The 20741-nt window shown below is 36.5% G+C and overlaps 1 protein-coding gene across 1 annotated transcript in view; it reads left to right on the top strand.

Annotated features, from left to right (window-relative positions):
* MAN1A1 (mannosidase alpha class 1A member 1) overlaps window positions 1–20741 on the top strand; it is a 165480-nt gene that overhangs the window by 44469 nt on the left and 100270 nt on the right. Inside the window, exon 4 of the mRNA XM_021693679.1 lies at window positions 12886–12966. Within this exon, the coding sequence (XP_021549354.1) occupies window positions 12886–12966 (81 nt within the window). The remainder of the gene's footprint in view (window positions 1–12885; window positions 12967–20741) is intronic.

Consider the following 20741-nt stretch of genomic DNA (forward strand, 5'->3'; position numbering starts at 1 on the left):
GCACTGTGCCATGGCACATTGTTTTTATTTTGTTCAACGGAGCACAAGGTGCCAGGTGATGAGCTACAGTTCAACAAAAGACCACAGAGAAATTAAAAGAGAGAAATTTATTAGTCACAGGTCATGAGGAGGTACGCAGCAGCCTCTTGGGGCCACACAGAGACGTCAAGGCAGAGGGGACCTGGGGTACCTGCCCTCCTTAGGGTGGGTGTAGTCCTTTGGGGCCCTAGGCTAAGGCCAGAATGGTCAAATCAAACCAAAAAGAGCGGAGGTTTTGGTTGAGCGCCACAGGAGTGCACAAGGGAGAAAGGCCCTGGGAGGCGAGGGAGACTGTTGATCACAAGGGCGAATGGGGGGGGGCGGGGAATCACATCAGGGACTTGCATTTGCTTGTGCTTCTGCGGGCTCTTCTGCAGGACATGCGCTTGCATGAGGAAGGGGCTCACGTTGTTGGAGGGCCCCCACAGGCCACTTGAACCCTGATGCAGCAATACCATGGAGACACTCCGCTAAACTCTCAACACGCATCCAATAGCAGTGGCGTCCACTCTCACACATACACGGCTTCAACCTTTGTTCACTGTATACCCTTAGCTGTATAAAATTCTGTCACTGTGTATTTGAAGTCTTTTAAAAAATCTTTGTATGTGTGCTATCATTCTTAACAAATACTTCAAAGCCCATTATATACTAAGGAAAAGGTTCAGAATTAAGGAGACTGGACACTCGCAGTACTTCTTGATAATTTTGATTTGGGAGGACAACGTCATGTCAGAGCTAATCTAATTCCATAGTCACTGTTTTACCTCATATAATGAGGCTGACCAAAAAACTTGTTTTAAGAAAAGGAAGAGTGTTGGCCCAGCTGTTTTTTAGTCATTCACTAATTTTGCATAATTGGTATTATTTTTAATGTGAGATTCTTTCACAGAAAGCATTGTAAGCCTCTTGTCCATCTGGTATGCATCCGATACCTGTAAATCCCCATAACCAGACACAAGCAACATGCTGTATGTTGAGAATGGACAAAAAAAAGAGTGTTTCGCTGTCAACACCCCCAGTTTGTGGAGCTCTGATCTCCCACAGGCCCAGTGAGGATACCAGTGTCAGAATATTAAAGATCCGTAAAACTAAATGTTTTTCCTAACTCTGTGCATTAAAAACCTGTATAAATTAAAAGTTTGAATATTTTGTCCCAGCCCTCTTATTAATTGCCTTACATGTCCCATTTTGGAGATCACTGCCTTAAAGGACAATTAGATAAGTCTATGTTTAATCTGCCTTATAATTGAATTGAGAATATAAATAAGACATATTCCAATATAAACGGACCTTGGAGATCAATGTGTTCAGCTCTTTCATTTTAAAAATGAGAAAACAGACCCAGGGAGCTGGTGGTTTCCTCAAGGTTCTATAGCTATTTGATTGGAATGACTTGTGGTAGCTCTAATATTATCAATAGAATGGAGTATGAAAAATTAAAGCAATGAAAAAAGAAATTCTGTTTCTTTTTGAGAATTTGTTGTCTCTTACTAATATTTCTGTCCCACCTTGTTAAGTATAAGTAAATTCAGCTACCTACCTTTAAACAGGGCTTGTCTTCAGCTGTCTGTGGGAGAGAAAATGGGTAGTGGGTTCCCTCCCCACAGCCTTTTCAAAAAAGGTTGGGGGAATAGGAACTGGAGTCCTCCTAAATCAAATAATTTTTTTTCTATTGTTAACTAGTATTTGTTTGTTTCTTTGTTTCTTTAATTCAAGTATAATTAACAGGGTTATATTAGTTTTGAGTGTACAATATAGTGATTGAGCAATTCTATATATTTCTCAGTGCTCATCAAGATAAATATATTCTTAATCCCCTTTACTATTTCATCCCCCCACCCCCTTCCCTTGTGTTAACACCAGTTCCCTGTATTTAAGAGTCTGGTTTTTTGGGGGAGGGGGGGTTTCTTTTCTTTTTTTTTTTTCTTTTGTTTCTTAAATTTCCACATATGAGTGAGATCGTATGGTATTAGTCTTCCTCTGACTGACTTATTTCACTTAGCATTTTACCCTCTAGGTCCATCCATGTTGTTGCAAATGGCAAGATTTCATTTTTTTATGACTGGGTAATATTCCAAGTGTAAACATCACATCTTCTACATCTCTTCATCTATCAATGGTCACTTGGGTTGTTTCCATGTCTTGACTATTGTAAATAATGCTGCAATAAACATAGGGGTACACATATCTTCAAATCAGTGTTATCATTTTCTTTGGGTAAATACCCAGTAGTGAGATTATTGGATCATATGGTAATTGTATTTTTAAGTTTTAGAGGAACCGTCATACTGTTTTCCACAGTGGCTGCACCAATTTGCATTCCCACCGACAGTGCACAAGTGTTCCTTTTTCTCCACATCCTTGCCAGCACTTGTTATTTCTTGTGTATTGTGCCATTCTGACAGGTGTAAAGTGATATCTCATGTAATTTTCATTTGCATTTCCCTGAAGATGAGTGATGTTGAACATCTTTTCATGTGTCCTTTGGCCATCTGTATGTCTTTTTTGGAAAAATGTCTATTCAGATCCTCTGCCCATTTTTTAATCAGATTGGTGTTTTGGTCTTAAATTGTAAAAGTTCTTTATATATTTTGGATATTAACCCCTTATGAGATATGTCATTTGCAAATATCTTCTCCTATTCGGTAGGTTGCCTTTTCGTTTTGTTGATGGTTTCATTTGCTGTGCAGAAGTTTTTTATTTTAGTGTAGTCCCACTCCTTTCACTTTGCTTTTGTTTCCCTTGTCTGAGGGAATGTTTCTACAGCCAATGTCGAAGAAATTACTGCCTATGTTTTCTAGGAATTTTATGGTTTCGGGTCTCACATGTAGGTCTTTAATCCATTTTGAGTTTATTTTTGTGTATGGTATAAGAAAGTGGTCCAGTTTCATTCTTTTGCATATAGCTGTCCAGTTTTCCCAAAACCGTGTGTTGAAGAAACTGTCTTTTCCCCATTGCATATTCTTGCCTCATCATAGATTAATTGACCAAATAAGCATGTGTTTATTTCTGGGCTCTCTATTCTGTTCTATTGATCTATGTGTGTGTTTCTGTGCCAGGATCATACTGTTTTGATTACTACAGCTTTGTAGTATGTCTTGAAATCTGGGATTGTTAGGCTGCCAGCTTTGTTCCTTTTCAAGATCGCTTTGGCTCTTTGGGGGCCTTTGTGGTTCCATGCAAATTTTAGGATTATTTGTGCTAGTTCTGTGAAAAATGTTGATATTTTGATAGGGCTTGCATTAAATCTATAGATTGTTTTGGGTAGTATGGACATTTTAGCAGTATTGGCTCTTCCAATCCATGAGCATAGAATATCTTTCCATTTGTTTGTGTCATCTTCAGTTTCTTGGACCACTGTTTTAGTTTTCAGAGTATAGATAGGTCTTTCACCTCCTTGGCTAAGTTTATTCCTAGGTATTTTATTATTTTTAGTGCTATTGTAAATGGGATTGTTTTCTTAATTTCTCTTTCTGCTGCTTCATTGTTAATGTATAGAAATGCAACAGATTTCTGTATATTAATTTGTATCCTGCATCTTTATTGAACTCATTTATCTAAAATTGAATGATTGAAGACAAGAAAGTAGATGTTAGTGCTACTAGACCTGAATAGTATCCAGGTCCCTAGTCTGATAATTAAAGAATGGCTTCCCCAAACCTCCCCAAATACTGCAGCAGTTCTTTGCTTTCATGACCCAGCAGTAGTCTGAGAAACTTTGGGATCATTTATTTAAAAGAACTAAAGCACAAAGGCCTCTCGAGCTAACAGACAAGGTAACAGAAGGCAGTTGGCTGACCTCAGACCACTACTAGGTGACATGAATGTGTTCTGGGGACTATGGGGACCTGTGAGGAAGCAGAGGGAATCTAATAGGGGATATCAGACTGTGGAGAAGAGCCAATTTTTTTGCTTCCTTACTTACAAGATAAAGTGAATGGACTATTGCTGAGTGATTGCTAAGCTACTGACCTTTAATGTTGTTTATTCAAAATTTTATTTTTACTTTTTTAATAAGAGTTTTATCCAATTAATTGACAGACTTGTGTAAAATGCCATTTTAGAACTGTTATTGATAATCTTGGTTTGTAGCGTTCAAAATATACTTTAAAAATCATAGCCACAGGTCTCAAGCTTCTGCTTATTATATAATACTATTGCTAATGTGAGAGGTCTTCAGACATATTTGTTAATAGTTCTCTCTTTGGGTATTGTCATATTTTCCTTTAAAAAAAGTTCATCAATAACATCTAAGTGATAGTACTTTTTATATTAAAATTAGTAAATAAAGTTGAGGAAAGTTATATTGTTTTACTCTCCTAATCATTGTTTTATAAAGTTCTTCAGCTTACAGTTTTGTAGTTGGTTTTAATATGTCTTTTATGAGAATTTGTTTTATATTCATTCAATGTACCCATAGATTCAGGTGACTATATCAACAATTATGCAGCTTTCTTTGTGAAAATACAAACTTTTTCCATTTATTTGATGGGTGGAGAGATTGGGAAAGCTTAAGCAAAGAGAGAAAATTTCTTTTATTTTTAGGGATAACATGTAATATTATTCCAGCTTGCATAAATTTTTGCTTGCTTTTAAATTAACACTTTTTCCTGATAAAGTATTATAATTGGCAAAGTGAGGGTATTGGAAAAAAAGTTAATGCATCCAAATTTATTACAAGGGAAAAATAAGAAGGAAACTGAAACAGGAACACTGCTGTTGAGAGTTGGTTTATCCTGTGGTGCTCCTGAGTATAAACCAATCTTTCAGTCGAGAATAAATTTAAACCACCATTTAAAGAGTACAGAGATAAAGAGTATGGGGACATGCTAGGTGATTTTTTTCCATAGGTTATCTTGTTTAGTGTTTGTGACAACCATAGGGGTATTTTCCCTGTTTTTATAGATGAAGAGTGGTTATTTAATCAGCCCCAAATTGTGCAGCAAGTAAGAGCTGTGGGTGAACAGGGTCTGTCTAACTCAGTGACCCTGTTTTTGGAGAGGAAATACAAAGAGTTGAGAAATATATAGGCATCCAGAGAATGAATCCTCCAAGGTTTGGCATGTAATCTTAATATCACAGTACTCATTAGAGTGCATTTTTCCATAGGTATTCAATAAATTCTAATTAAATGAATGAGAAGGTAAGCTATCTTATCCTTCTTCCCAATAGACTGTGCTAGACTCAGCTAAAGACAAGCTGACAGGGTGCACGGGTAATTGTACTGTGTCATATTTTGAAATAGTTGGGAAAGATCTGGAGTTCATGTGCAGTTGATCTACTTGTTTTTATCTAGCCTACTTCCAGAAGGGATTTGTGGTGGCTCCTGGTACAGGAAAATCATTAACATAAGGACAAGTGATCAAGAGTTTCATATTTGGGCATTTCTAAATTCAGTTTTGAGCTTCCCATTCTTTACTGTCACCTCAAAGAAGTATTGTTTATCTACATCCTTGGATGGGAACTATTGAAAACTGTCTTCAGTATGAATTTTATAGAATATGTAGAAATTTTCTCCAGATAATAACTTCTTATATAAAACCTCAGTGAACGCCAAAGTTATATTAAAATTACTATTAAAAACCATTTTTCTTCATTGAGGTGAAGTGAGACCTCTGTATGAGTGGCCGAGCTTTGAGAATGACAAAGGATAGATGATTAGCCTATCCCAAACACTTACCTAGCAACACATTGAGATGGCGGGCTTTGACAAGCCACCTGCATTGTATCTTTGACTGTAATGAATACTGTATGTTTAAGATAACAGAGGCACTGGTAGCAAAAGTAACTTTATCTCTTTCCCCCTTTTTATTTGAAGCATAGTTGACATACAATATTATATTAGTTTCAAGTGTATAATACAGTGATTTCGCAATTCTATTCATTATGCAATGCTTACAACATTAAGTATAGGCACCCTCTGTCACCATACAGCATTATTGCTGTATTATTGACTATATTCCCTATGCTGTACTTTTCATTCCCGTGACTTATTTATTTTATAACTGGAAGTTTATACTTCTTAATCCCCTTCACCTCTGGCAATGACCAGATTATTCTCTGTATTTATGAATCTGTTTCTGTTCTTGTTTGTTCATTTGTTTTGTCTTTTAGATTCCACATATAAATGAAATCAAATGGTATTTGTAAAAATATTTGGTATTCATCTGAATTATTTCACTTAGCATCATACCTTCTATGTCCATTAATATCACAAATGGCAAGATTTATCCTTTTTCACATTGCTGAGTAGTACTTGTGTGTGTGTGTGTGTGTGTGTGTGTGTGTGCGCGCGCGCGCATGTGTGCATACCAAAGGTCTTTTTTGGATTAGAGTTTTCATTTTCTTTCAGTAAATACCCAAAAGTGGAATTACTGGATCGTATGATATTTTGTTTTTAAGTTTTTTGAGGAACCAACATACAGTTTTCCACAGTGGCTGCACCAGTTTATATTCCCACCAACAGTTTAATGTTCCAGACTCTTCTTTTATCCAGACAGAATGCCACCCTATTTTTCAGGAAAATAAGTTAATAAGGTTCCCTTTTGGAAGGATGTAAATAAATTGACCTCAAAAAGCAATTTTGGATCTTCTCAAATGCCTGGATGAATACTTGACTTAGGTCCAGAGTTCTATGCCATAGACCATAAAAGAAGTGACTTTTATCTTGGTATTTGCCTTAGTCTGTTTTAGAGCAGCATTATATCCTTATGGGTGCAGATAAGTTAATTATCTTGTTGAATGGAGTTATTCAGTATTTTCTATCTGAATGCTAATCAGCGCCTGCCAGGGGTGATGATTTGCGTTTTGACTTTAAAAGGATACTGAGCTGTTCTCTCTGACAGTAATTAGTGTTAGATTGGACTGCTACTCAAGGGTTCTTCTGGGCCTGCATGGCAAAACCAACCTATTCACATAGAGATGGTTATTTGCCTAAAGAACTTGCACTTTGTTCATGTTAAGGGTATATCATGTTACTTAAATATGAAACTAAAAGCTGCTAGGACGTATGTTACACTAAATTACATTGTTTAATATTGCAATTTAATCTGTTAAAAAGGAGTTTATGCTTTTAATCCTTGAAATATTAATGCAACATGCACCTTGAAATACTATTTATAAATAAAGGTGTCTGCTAAAGCTTAAACATAGGCAAGGTGTATAGGCCGTTAACCACTCTTAATCAGTGGCTTGGAAAGTCTCATCTTGGGGCGCCTGGGTGGCTCAGTCAGTTAAGCATCCGAGGACTCTTGGTTTCAGCTTAGGTCATGATCTCACAGTCGTGGGATCAAGCCTCACTTTGGGCTCTGGGCTCAGCTTGGAGTCTGTTTTAGATTCTCTTTCCCCCTCCCTCCTGCTCACTCTCTGTCTCTCTCAAATAAATAAATAAAATCATATATGTTAGTAGCAGAGCAGTTATTATTAAACATAGTTACTGCATTGTTGTAGGGCAGTTACTAATGCTTGCTTGTTTCTCGCTTACAGTTCATTGAGTAAAATGAACTGGCAGAGAGTTTGGAAGAATAGCTAGCAAAGAAGTAGTCTCTGATTTGAGGGCTCAGAGAATTATCCTTAAAAAAGAAGTCTAAGAATTGGGACCAAATACTCAGAATATTATTAAAATACTTCTGAAAATAAAAGTCCTCTTCCAAGAGGTCTTTTTCAATTTAGTGCAATCAGATCTGTCATGCCCTGTGGAATCGTAAGAATTAAGTATTCCTTAAACTTGGTATAAGTTTGATTCCAAATATTGTAAGTCTTGTGCAAAGAAATAAAAGTCTTCAGGGGAAGTTTCTGCCTCTGTAGCTGCTCCATCAAAAGAAAACTATGGCTAAATCTCTGCTATAAGATAAATTTGTTATTCTAATGGCCAGGCCCATTATTTCACTTACTGAGATCTATTAAAATCTATCATTTTACAGAAAATTTTGGTGAATAAATTGCCTGTAAAAATATCTGATAAATACCTAATAAATTTTTCTGAGTTGTTTAAAATGCTGTCTTGTCTAGTGGGAGAAAGTTAGTCTTTTAGGCATTCGTTTTGAAACAAGAATTTTGAAGTGTTCACTTTCCCTCTTGCCCAGAGAGAATTAGGTTCTTTGTGCTCATGAATCAAATCTGTTGACTGAAGGAAGCCTTTCCCAATAGAGATATGGAATATAATGTTAAGGATTGGGAGAAGGAGACTTATAAAATGGTTTATTGATTAAACTTTTATCCATTTTAGCATTTTTCATCAGTTTATCACATAATTCACTTTTATGTGTAGTGAACCAGAGGCCAGAAATATGCAGGGATAAACTTACAGAAATTATAAGTCTCAGACACCCAAGACAATATGAGATTAGTACTGAGGCCTAATTTCTCCATGATTTGTCATACTCCCTTCTTGATTCTAGATGTGTCCTTATTTATACCATATATTTTATTAAATTTATATATGAATGTGGTTAGGTGTGTCCTTCGAGTCAAAGGCTTTTGGTGACAGAAAGTCAAAATGAAAGAGCATTTTCTCCAATCCAGATTTTTTTTTGTGATTAGGCCTTCAGCCAAAATTTCCAACTTCCACTTGCTTATCAAGTGTGATATTAATGAATAGGTGCATACAATTTAGCCAGAAGCCTGGATATTCTTCTCAAACTGGCACTCACATATAACAGTGGATTAGCCCTAGAATACATGGAGTATATTCTTGCAATGTAACCTGACTTACAGATTTAAGGAAGGAAATTTTATTTTAAAATAAACACAAGATTAAGGAACCTGCAAAATTCACATTAATTCTTAGAAAAAAATCAGAATATTTTAGTGTTATAGGCTGTTTGGGGCTCCCTTGCTTGACATACTGTCCTCTCCCTGCTCTAACCCCTCTCTGTCTTTAGGCTAAGTCACTGGAAAAGTTCCAGAACATCTTAGAAGACACTGCATGAATATTGATGGGATGAATATATTCACTTTAGATTTAGTAAGATTATTTTAATGGAAATCATAATCAGAAATGTATAAAAATAACCTAAAACCCTGACTGTAGAAATTCCCTCTTGAAAATCCAGATATCCTATAAAGTAGATCAAACCCAAAAGGAAGTTTGGTTGGGATACTATATTTCAAAAGAGGATTTTTAGCCATTGAGAAATAGGATTCCTGTGAGGGTCAGAATAGATGCGTCAATTTGCATTCTAGAATTTAGAATATTAGGATTCTGGAGTTTCTGATTTTCGAGTAACCCCTGCAGAAATAAGCTAAGCTAGGCCTTAGTTGATTGAGGCTGAGTTACTGTGCAGTGGGTAATGGCAGCTCTCCGCTGAGCGCTTTCCACCATGTGCCATGCACAGTGTTTTATATTCATGGACTCATAGTGCCTTGTAAAGAATGCCTTGTCCCTTTTTACAGATGAGAAAACAGAGACTCAAAGAGAGTAAGTGACTTGCCTGGGATCTCACGCTCAGCTAGTTCTAGAAGCAGCCTTCAGTCCCAGGTGTTTCTGACTCTAGGGTAGTGTTTTTATGGTCTGTTGTTTCCAATATAGAAAACCAATTTGCTATGGTGGGATAACTTTTATTTTCTTAGTCCTTTTCATATAAGGATCTGTAAAGAGTGACCAAAAGTGTCTAAATCTCAATCTTCTGACCTATAACATAATGCAGCCCAGAATGTTGAAAGATCTCTCAAATTAAGGTTTCAAAATAATTTAGATTTAACTTTGATGAAAAGAAGTAGGAAAAATAATGGGAATTATAACGTCATTCCGGTTTTCAAAAGGAGAAAATATGATGCCTCTTGAGTACTACTAATGGTGATGTGACATTTCTCAGGAAGACTTTTAAAGACAAAGACACAGGGGCGCCTGGGTGGCTCAGATGGTTAAGCGTCTGCCTTCGGCTCAGGTCATGATCTCAGGGTCCTGGGATCGAGTCCCGCATCCGGTTCCCTGCTCAGTGCAGAGCCTGCTTCTCCCTCTCCCTCTGCCACTCCCTCTGCTTGTGCTCTTCTGTCTATCTCTCTGTCAAATAAATAAATAAAATCTTTAAAAAAAAAAGACAAAGACACAGCAATCACTGGAAAGCTTCATGGATCCACTAACAAGTCAGATTTGCTTCTTGGACAGGCTCTCCAGACTGTTAGATCCATGAAATTCAAAAGGCAAAGCAACTGACCTTGAGCATGGTACTTTGCAAGGTCATTTCTCAATATTTTACAGACAGAGCAAGATAAACAGAATTTAGGTTCTAGAATACATTGCTGGATCAATAACTGGTTGAATAACTGTACCCAATAGGTGACTGATGTCTAGCTGAAGATATATTTCTGATGGTATTTGACATGGCTCAGTCTTCCACCTTGCAATAATTTTTATCAGGTGTCTATAAAAGTCCTGATTATCCAAAATTTTTGTAGGAGGAAGAGAATGCATATCTAATGAACCCATAGCCAGAATCAGAATATAAAATCACTTTAACAGGCTTTAGTAGGCAGAAATGTGGAAGACTGTTCTCGGGTTTAGAAACTGAAAAACAGGGGCACCTGGGTGGCTCAGTTGGTTGAGCAGCTGCCTTCAGCTCAGATCATGATCCCAGGGATTGAGCCCTACATCAGGCTATCTGCTTAGCAGGAAGCCTGCTTCTCCCTCTACCTCTGCTACCCCCGCTGCTTGTGTTCGCGCGCGCTCTCTCTCTCTCTCTTTCAAATAAATAAGTAAAATCTTAAAAAAACAAACTGAAAAACACAAGTAAAAATAGAGAGTGATATGATTTGAGGGTTTGAATTCATTAGATTTTATTATAAGACATTGTTATCTTTAGACATAAGAAATATAGCTGTGTGAACTAAAATTAACGAATTTTTCCTTATCAGTAATCTTGTGGAATATAAAAACTTTTACCAATATTTATACAATGCTCATTCAGAATGATACACCTCATTGATAAATTGCACCTATATAGAGTGTTTGTAGTCAAATTATATCAGGTGCATGTTGCAAATTATGAAATACTGTTAAACTCATCAAAGAGTCTTATATTATGATGCTTTTGTTTAACTCTGACCCAGTAATTCTCTTTCCTTTTTTTAAGATTTATTTATTTTTGAGAGAGAGGGGGGCGGGTGAGAGGCAGAGGGAGAGGCTCAATCCCAGGACCCTGAAATCATGACCTGAGCAAAAAATAAGAGCCGCTTAACAGACTGAGCCATCCAGGTTCCCTGTAATTCTTCCTCCTAAGTTGTTTTCATAATCTTCCTTTTGCAGGAAACTTTTTGAAAAATATTTTAACGTAAGCAGTTACCTACCTTTAATTGTTAGATCCTTATAACTTTTTAGAGAGAGCATGTGGGAATTAAATGAAAATATATGTCCATTTTTCTTTTCTGCGGTTGTTTCCTCCCACTAAAGTATAGATTCCCTGAGTTTGAGGACCCTGTCAGTCTTCATTACCATGACCGTCGAGCCTACGACAGTGCCTGGCACATGGTAGTTGCTTGATAAATATTTGTTAAAAGAAATAATATCTTGGATGATTTTAACTAAGCTCATCTGTCAGATATTGACTCCATATAGTATAGTTTGCTCTTAGCCCCTATGATTATTAGTGAATGGTTTGACCTTACGCAAAAGTGAACAACTACTCAGTAGGCCAGTCAACATGAAAAGAAGCTAACTGCGGATTGACGTGTATCTTACACCTATTGTAGGTTAGCTATGTTAAATTTTCTAGTAACAGCATGTCCAAGTATTGTAAAATAATACAAGTATTGGTAGTAGTTACAAATTATATGCCACAATTATATGACCACTAATAAAGAGACTTGGTGCATTATTATGTGAGGAGATATAGGAGTCAGGATAACAGAGCTATGGATCAGAGGACTCCAGTCAAATTCTGATGCAACTACTCTTATTAGTTGTCTGATGTCACAGTAACCACGCTCTCAGTTTCTCCATTTGTACAATGGACATAAGACTAGTAATTATTTCACAGGGTTGGTGCAAGGATTAAAGGACATAGTCCACATAAAGAGATTAGCACAGGAATAATAAATGTGAATAATAAAGGCAAACTCCTTTATGCAGATGAAATTTCTTCTCAGAAAGATGTGACCATCCTACGCCACAGGCAGGAATTTGGGAACCAGCCCCTCGAACCCAGGTCCCTCCAACTCCAAATTCTATTTGCATTCTAGCTGTGCTGCTTTAACATGATATGAGAAGAATGCTAGAATGATGTTCAACTACCAGCCAAAATACAAAGGGTCTGAATGGCCTTTCAGGAAGAAAAAGCAGGCAAATGAATAAAATAAAAGGAGAACACAGAATAGAAAAATAAAATGTCCTGGCCCTGTGTCATCTGCACAAATAGAGAATACTAAGTACTACATATCTTGTTGAACAGAGGGAGGAAATAATTTTATAAATATTTTATAATTTTTTTTTTTTCAAGATTTTATTTTATTTATTTGACACAGAGAGAGAGAGACAGCTAGAGAGGAAACACAAGCAGGGGAAGTGGGAGAGAGAGAAGCAGGCAGGCTCCCGGCCGAGCAGAGAGCCCGAGGCAGGGCTCGATCCCAGGACCCTGGGATCATGACCTGAGCCGAAGGCAGACGCTTAATGACTGAGCCACCCAGGTGCCCTATAATTGTTATTTTAATAGTCAAAATTATTTCATCTATTTACATGTATTTTGACACTGTTAAAAGACAGAACTTTTTCTCTTGTATATAAATTGCTCTGGGCAAGCATGTAAGAGTGAGCAAAATTTAAATATTTAGTCTACTTTATCATGATGGTATTTTTCTCAATTGTGTACTATCGTTTATGTATGAACCTCCTTTATTTTGTTTCCACAGAATGCTGAGGTTTCTGTTTTTGAAGTAAATATACGCTTTGTTGGTGGACTACTCTCAGCTTACTATCTGTCTGGTGAAGAGGTAAGATGAAACTGTTAAAATTACATTTTGGTGGTAAAATTTGCTTTTTGTGGCATCTATTCTCATATTTTGATGGACCTCTAGCATACACTGAATTTCGTATAATATATACTCATTAAACGAGCACACTGGGAAAGTTGGGCACAACATGTTCTGAGGATACGGTAAGCAATGCCTTTTAAAAAGCCTGGCTCTGTTCTGTTAGGCGTGAGGTGATTCCAGCTATAAATTAGATATACCTGTGGACAAATTAAAGAGGTTTAGTGCAGTGACAGGCTTGTGGATGAATTTGTTTTCTTTAAAAATTATTTTAATGTTAGCATAATGTTAGTTTAATTAAAACCTTTTGAAGGTGGAGGAAGTTTGACAAGTAAGGTCTGAAAATTACAGTATTTAAGAAACTGAGGAGGTAAGTGAGGTACTCAGCCTTCCAGTGAGAAGTCCTGTAGGCCAGTGTCCATGTGTAAAGTGCTTTGGAGCTCTTCCTAGAGTGAGACTTAATTAATTATCTGCTCGGAGGAAAGCAGCAATTTTTAATTTAGCTGCCTTTTATTGATAGATTAAGAAAGGATTTTTGTATCATCCTTATAAGAGCGCAGATGCTATTTTCTTGAAAGGGTTTGGACAACTTTATGAGTATCCTAAGTGTCCACTAAGAGTTGTTGGAATGGACTTCACCTTTAATGTGGAAGCATTAAAAGTGTATTAAAAGCTGACGTCAAGGAAAAACAGTCACATATTTCAATTGCATGTCAATCAGATTTGTGTGAGCCTCAGCATTCTGGCTGGGGGAAGAATGGATCTTACCCAGTATAGTATTTCATGTATTTCTATGCTCCTTCAAAACAGATTTAAGCAGAGCAATAAATGTTTAATGAGAAAAGCTGCTTTATTTTGTTCCTGTCTCCCAGGTACTTTCCTAGCCATAACAAAACAGCCTGCACAATCTGAACATTCTCTCTTTCTTGAGATTTTATTCTCTACCATAGATATTTTTAAAGAATATAAATGACTCTATATCTGTTGTTTAAGTGTTAAGTTCTTTTCTTCATTATGGACCCTGTCACCTTATCAGCCAGGGTAAAGAGACTTGGCACATTATTTCTCTTTTTCCAGGCCCACATCACTTCATTTGTTCAGTTTGGTTTAGGATGTTCCAAGCCTTAAGCCAGGGAAGCCATATTTTTAAAAAGTCATACTGAAAATTAATATTATTTTAGCTAGAAAGTTTCTGCTCTTAGAATATTTTTCTTGGAAAAAAAAAAAAGAATATTTGTCTTTGAGTATCCAGTGCCTGTATTCTCCTTCTTTTTGACATGACATACTTAGGATGAACTTGGTTTTAACTTTCTCATCATTTATGTGGCAGTGAGATAATTTGGAGGAAATAAGAACTGCATCCTTCTTTACCGGTGCTCACATAGGATAACTGAGCATACAAAGTGAAACAAATAACATTTCTTTTAAATATGCATCATGTTTAATTAGGATATTTTTTCACTTGTAACGGATGTATATAAACTTAAGACACCATTACAAGTGAAAAAATATCCTAATTAAACATGATTATCTGTGAGTTTATATAAACTATATAAATATACCCACAGATATTTTGCCTATAGATAAAATCATTTGCCTCAGATCTTGTAAAGGTACTTTTTTTATTCCGTATTTAGCTAACTTTAGTAAACAAAGTACTACAAAGAACACCTCCATTGAAAATAATTGTTCTTTTAATGTATTTGCTTTGTCCTTAATCCCACGCAAAACATAGTTTTTATTATGCCTTGATTTTCTGTATTGTAATTTTATAAAAATTACTAAAGGTATTTCCCTTCTTACATTATATACTTTTCTGTTTCTAGAGAATATACTTTACTTCATAAGGATTCATCTACTCAGCATAGTTTTTGCATAACCCATCCCTAAATGTTGGGTTGTTTCCAGTATTCCTGTATTTTGTACAAGGTAGCTATAGTCAGTTGATAAATATTTATTCTCTAAAGTGGGATTGCTGGATAAGAAGTGGTTAGTACTAGACTGTTTTAACATCGTTTCATCTTTTTTCCTCTCAGCTACCTCATCACTGACAATTTCTGACCAGTGCGCTCAGAGGAGTTGGCTATTAGGAATGTGGTCAAGAAAAGCTATTTTCCCCCACCAGTATTTTCGGGATTTTTTTCTCCATATCAAAAAAAAAAAAAAAAAAAAAAAGGGAGGATTCATTAATAGAGAAAAACATCAACATAGCCAAATTATTAATTACTTGGTTTCAGATTGTTGATAAAGTTCTGTACTATACATTTTTATGTAAATCAAGGTATTTACTAAGATAGTCTAGGCAAATTCATCTTCCAAGATTACCTTATAGAGGGGCTACTAAATTACTGTAATTTGACATTCTCATTTCATTGCTGAGGCTCAGGAGTATTTTGAGAACATCATATAAATCACCATCAGAACCAGATAGCCCCACATTGATATAAGTGCAAAATTCTTAAATTTATATTGCAAAAACAGAAGAGGAAGTACCACTGGTTTGTGTTACATGCTCCAGGAAAACTATAATTAGAAACACTCAATAGTAATCAAGAATGCCAGTGGAACTGTAAACCCAACCAAAATTACAATGGTAACATGACATACCTGTTGATAAGTAGTTTGACTATAGGGACATATTCAAAAAATTTTAAAACACCCTAGCTCATTTAAAATATTTTGTAGTGCCATTAAAAACAGTCAGCCACGGGGCGCCAAAAAATAATCAGCCACAAGATTTTCAGTCTATATAAGAAATGCAAACAATCTCAAGAATTACAGTTAGGATAGAGATAAGATGAATACCAAATAGGAATGATCAGTATTAAATAGAAATAAAAGAGATAGTATTGCTCTATTATAAGCTCAAGGGAAACCAAAGTCCTCATTGGAGACAGTAAATAGCAGAGTCTAGAATATCATTACCCAAAATATGTTCTACAGAGCACTAGTTTCTTTAGATATGTGAGGATAAGTCTGTATCTGTATACATACTAAAAATAAGTTCAGAAAAAGCTACATCTTATATTCTGTCTTAGAAATTCACCATGTACAGAAAAAGAAACTAATTGAATTTATTTATCCCCGTGTTTAACATACTTCCTTAACTGTAACCTTCCTCCTTTTTTCTTAATTTAACATTTGCTAATCCTGAGTTACAAATACTGTTTCCCAGAACAAATTTTGAGAAACCCCAATGTGGAATAAGAGTAACCTAAGCAAAAATTATATTGAAAATTGGCAAATGCAAAACAAGACATTACAAGAGAAATTGATATATGTGCAAAGTAGCATGTATGAATATACCACATATTATTTGTTTTACAGTAGAAACCAATGGCTTTATTGAGCAGAAAGTGAATTTAACAGGATACAGTGATGCCACAGCCTCCTAGTAAGGGCTGAAAAACAAGTTGGAAGTAAGTCTCAAGTGGCCACAGAGAATCTCTGTGGCTCAGTAATCACTCTGGGGCATCCTAGAATTAATAAACATGCCCTATTTTCTCTACCCTTGTCAAGACACAAAGGCCCAAGAGAAAGAGATCAACTGACAGTTTGGTTTACATGTGGCCCCTTAAGGATCTTGGGAAAAGAAAGAGAGGATATGATAGAAGTCGTCTATAGGGTTTGAATTCAGTATCCTTTGAACACTGAGTATAGATAATTCCTGAACATGAAATTAAAGCCTTATTAGAAGGGTGGGAAGAATAAATGTTTGGAAGCCAAAAAAAAGACACAATATCACCATGGTGAGTAAGGGTGTCAGAGGAAACAAACAAGCCATATGGAAACTGATAATTTAATGACATGCTTGAAAACACTCTTCCTGATTTGCAAAACTACTTTATTCTGTAAATTAAGAGAGAACATTTGGAACTACGAAGGTATTACTCCTCAGAGGAGACATTTGACTAGTATGTTTTATGTATGTGAACTAGAAAGACAAAACACCAATTCCTGGATGCTAAAACGACTGAAGAACTAGCTTTCAATGAAAAAAAAGGTAACAGAGACATCTGATCTAACACTGGGGTAACACACATAATGGATTCTTATATTAGATCAGTTTATTCTGCCAGGATATCCTTCATTTCAAAGGGAGCAAAAGTATTTTTCCCCAAATTCACCAAAAGAAATCCAGTGCTCCATACACCCGTACAAAAGATTGCTAAAGGGCTTCCTGCAAAGAGAAGTAGCTAATGCCACTAAGTTTAGGAATGTCAAGGGAGAAAACATATAGGAGGGGGGTAGGATTTTGGAGTGGGGAAGAGAGAAATAAGATGGAGAATGTGAGTTTATTGGTAGAAGGATTTACTGTTTTCACGTAATAGGATTCAGGTATTTGGGCTATCTAGGGGGCTAGCCCTCGATTTTGTAGAGTGTATTTAGTGATGAATAATTATAAACGTGTTTAGAAATCTCTTAGAAAATCAGGATGTATTGATGGCGTTGCCTTTCAAACTGTGTCTGCCACAGTCCATGAGGATAAAGTCATCTTCCAGACCATCCGCCTCCTGCCTTATTCTGCAAAGAAATTAAAGTGACTTACAAGAAATGTGCATAACACGCACAGAGCTGTAGAAAACAGAATAAAGTCAGACTATATTTTTTAATTTAAGTTTTTATTTTAATTTCAGTTAGTTAGCATACAATGTTATAATAGTTTCAGGTGTACAATATAGTAATTGAACAGTTCCATACATCAGTCTGTGCTCAGTAAGACAAGTGCACTCCTTTATCCCCACCATCTATTTCACCCATCCCCCCACCCATCGCCCCTCTAGTAACCATCACTTTGTTTCCTATAATTAAGAGTCTGTTTCTTACTTTGTCTCTCTCTCTTTCTCTTTCTGTCTCTCTATTTTTTTCCCTTTTTTTTGTTTGTTTCTTAAATTCCACATATGAGTGAAATCATGTGGTATTTGTCTTTCTCTGACTGATAAAGTCAGAGAATATTAAAGTTGCAGGTAAGATTAATAAACAGCTGGTACAGCCAAGTAGGCTTTGGGCAGAAATTTGTCTTTGGGTTTCCTAGCAGCCAGAGCAAAAAAGGGGAGAAAATTAATAGTAATTTGGTTTTCCTTTTTTTATGAACACTAAAAATTGGATAACATAAAATTACCCACAAATAATATCACCTTATACATACTAAATTTTCCATAAAATGTAGAACTATCTGGTATAAACAGGAAGGAGAAAAAAAAAAAAAAACAGATCCACCAGAAATACATTAACATTCCCCAAATCCTGCCTATAAAAATTGGGCTCAGATTTATCCTGTCTGGATAGTAGTTTAATCATGGTCTCTACTAAAGTTGATTGGAATCCAGGAAGCAAAGATATCAATAGAGGGCGTACTTGCAAACACACACACACACAAAGATTTAAAAAACATGATCATAATACCCTAAGAGCAAAATATATTAAGCCTAGGGGTACCTGGGTGCTCAGTCAATTAAGTGTGGGACTCTTGACTTGGGCTGAGGTCATGATCTCAGCATTATGGGATCGAGCCCCATCTCAGCCTCCGCACTCAGTGTGGAGTCTGCTTTTGAGATCCTCTCCCTCTGCCCCTCCCCCCACTAATGCTTTCTCTCTCTCTCTTTAAAATAAATAAATAAATAAAATCTTTAAAAGAAATTAAGCCTGTATAATGAATAAATGACAGATCTGAGCAATGCATTAAAAAGTAGGCTTGAAATAATGGCATAATGAAATAGAAAAATTAGGTAACCAAATTCTTGATCAATATTTATTATATGTGATAGACAATGAAAATTTTTTAGTAAAATTTATGTATAATGCCACAATCAAAATATAACACTGGGCATAATGATACACATATTTAAAATTGTGAAACTACTTGAAATTTTAAAAATCATCTCTTAACTGGATCGGGAATGAATCTATAATATTAAGGTAGACTACTCAGCAAACAACTAAAGTATAAGCATCCCTTTAAATTCTGTGGAAAGTAGCCCATGTTTTTCTAGAGAAATACATTTTAAATGTTTATATTATGAAAAAATTACTATATGGTTAACTGAGTCTATATTAGAGGAAAAGAATCAAGAAGAAAGGGAAATAAAAATTAAGAACATTAAATACATTGTAAAATGAGAAAAGGGCTGGATTTACAAAGCTTTTTCTCACTCCTTTTCATCAATATTCTCTTTTTTTTTTTTTTAGAGAGAGGGGGAGGGTCAGAGAGAGAGGAAGAGAAAGAATCTCAAGCAGACTCCCTGCTTAGTGCAGTGGGGGGCTCAATCTCAAGACTCCGAGATCATGACCTGAGCCTAAATCAAGAGTCAGAAGCTTAACCGACTGAACCACCCAGGCAAGCATCAGTATTCTTACTGAGAATAATTGTCTGGGAAAGAACCATATTGGATGAGGTGGTTAGAGGGGCTCCATCAGCAGGAAAGCTCCCATGGGGGTGTGTGTGTGTGTTTGGGCAGCGTAGCACACTGACATGGCGGTGAGATTGGACAGCCGTGCAAATAAAACACTGAGTCACAACCTGAGAGAAGTAGCTCTTCAGTGATGCATTCGGGGCACGTGATGCAGTGTCCTTTGCACTGGGACATACCTGAAAATAAAAGCACCTCAAATCCCTGCCCTGTGGATTTTAGTTTCTGCTGAGGAAATGTAACTCTCATAAACCCAAACTGGGAAACTTGGACAGACCTGTAAGAAAAAAGGTTTGTGCTTTGATTTGTTAGTTTTGTTTTTGCTGTGATAGGATGAGAAGGCAGAAAACTGACTTAAGGATATCCACATGACCCGACCATGTCTCCAGCTTCTTAGCCCTTCAGCCACTTCTGCACCTTAACAGCAAATAGGCTTGTAATCGTGCCACACAACCCTTCTTGCCAACCTCCACTGGTCCCTGTGCCTTCATAAATTGAGTCTTTTGATTTGGCCTACAAAGAAAGCCTTTATAGCCCAGACTCAGCTTACCTTTTCTGGTTTTGTTCCTTATGCCTCTCACACACCTTCCTCTCTAACAACAACGTGCATTTTTCCCCCTACAATACTCCAGGCACATCTGTGTGGTTTTATATCCACATTTGCTCTCCCTAGAATGGCTTTCACCTGCTCCTTCCACCTCCCCCAACCCAGATATCACCCTGCAGTGAAGCCCTCCCTGACTGTCGTGGTCAGGCCAGCTCCACTCTTGCAAGGGGGAGCCAGGGACTTCCTTCTCTGCATTCTCTGCATATGCTGTTACCATGCTTTGTTTATGGCCCTGTTACTTCTTCATCACCCCTTTCCCCAGGAGAATTTGTACAGTTCAGAAATAAGGATTCTGTTTCTGCTGTTTTTATAGCCCTTTGCTTAGCACTGTGTGCCTAGCGCTAGAAAATATTTAGTAAATGTTTGTGCCTAAACCTTTATTAAGCTTTCTGTGACCTTTGTTTTTTAAAACCCCAGCAGAAAAGTCTCCTAACTTTTAAAGCAAAATCTGTACATTGATAACACAAATAAGCAAGTGGCCTGGGAGATTGAGGTAGTGTGCAGAGACAAAAATATAATAAGGTGACTAAAAATATGCACAATCTCTAATCCCATGTGTAAACCCCTTACAACTCCACCCCACTCCCTACCTCAACCTCTCCTACTAACCCCAGCGGAACATCTTACTTTTTTTAATCTATTCTAGAAATGCTGGTTCTGTGAAAGAGAAAGTTTTGAAAACCAGTGAGCCTAGAGGCAATACCAAAATTTAATTAATT

Source organism: Neomonachus schauinslandi, chromosome 8, assembly GCF_002201575.2.
Source record: "Neomonachus schauinslandi chromosome 8, ASM220157v2, whole genome shotgun sequence".
In the NCBI taxonomy this organism is placed as follows: domain Eukaryota; kingdom Metazoa; phylum Chordata; class Mammalia; order Carnivora; family Phocidae; genus Neomonachus; species Neomonachus schauinslandi.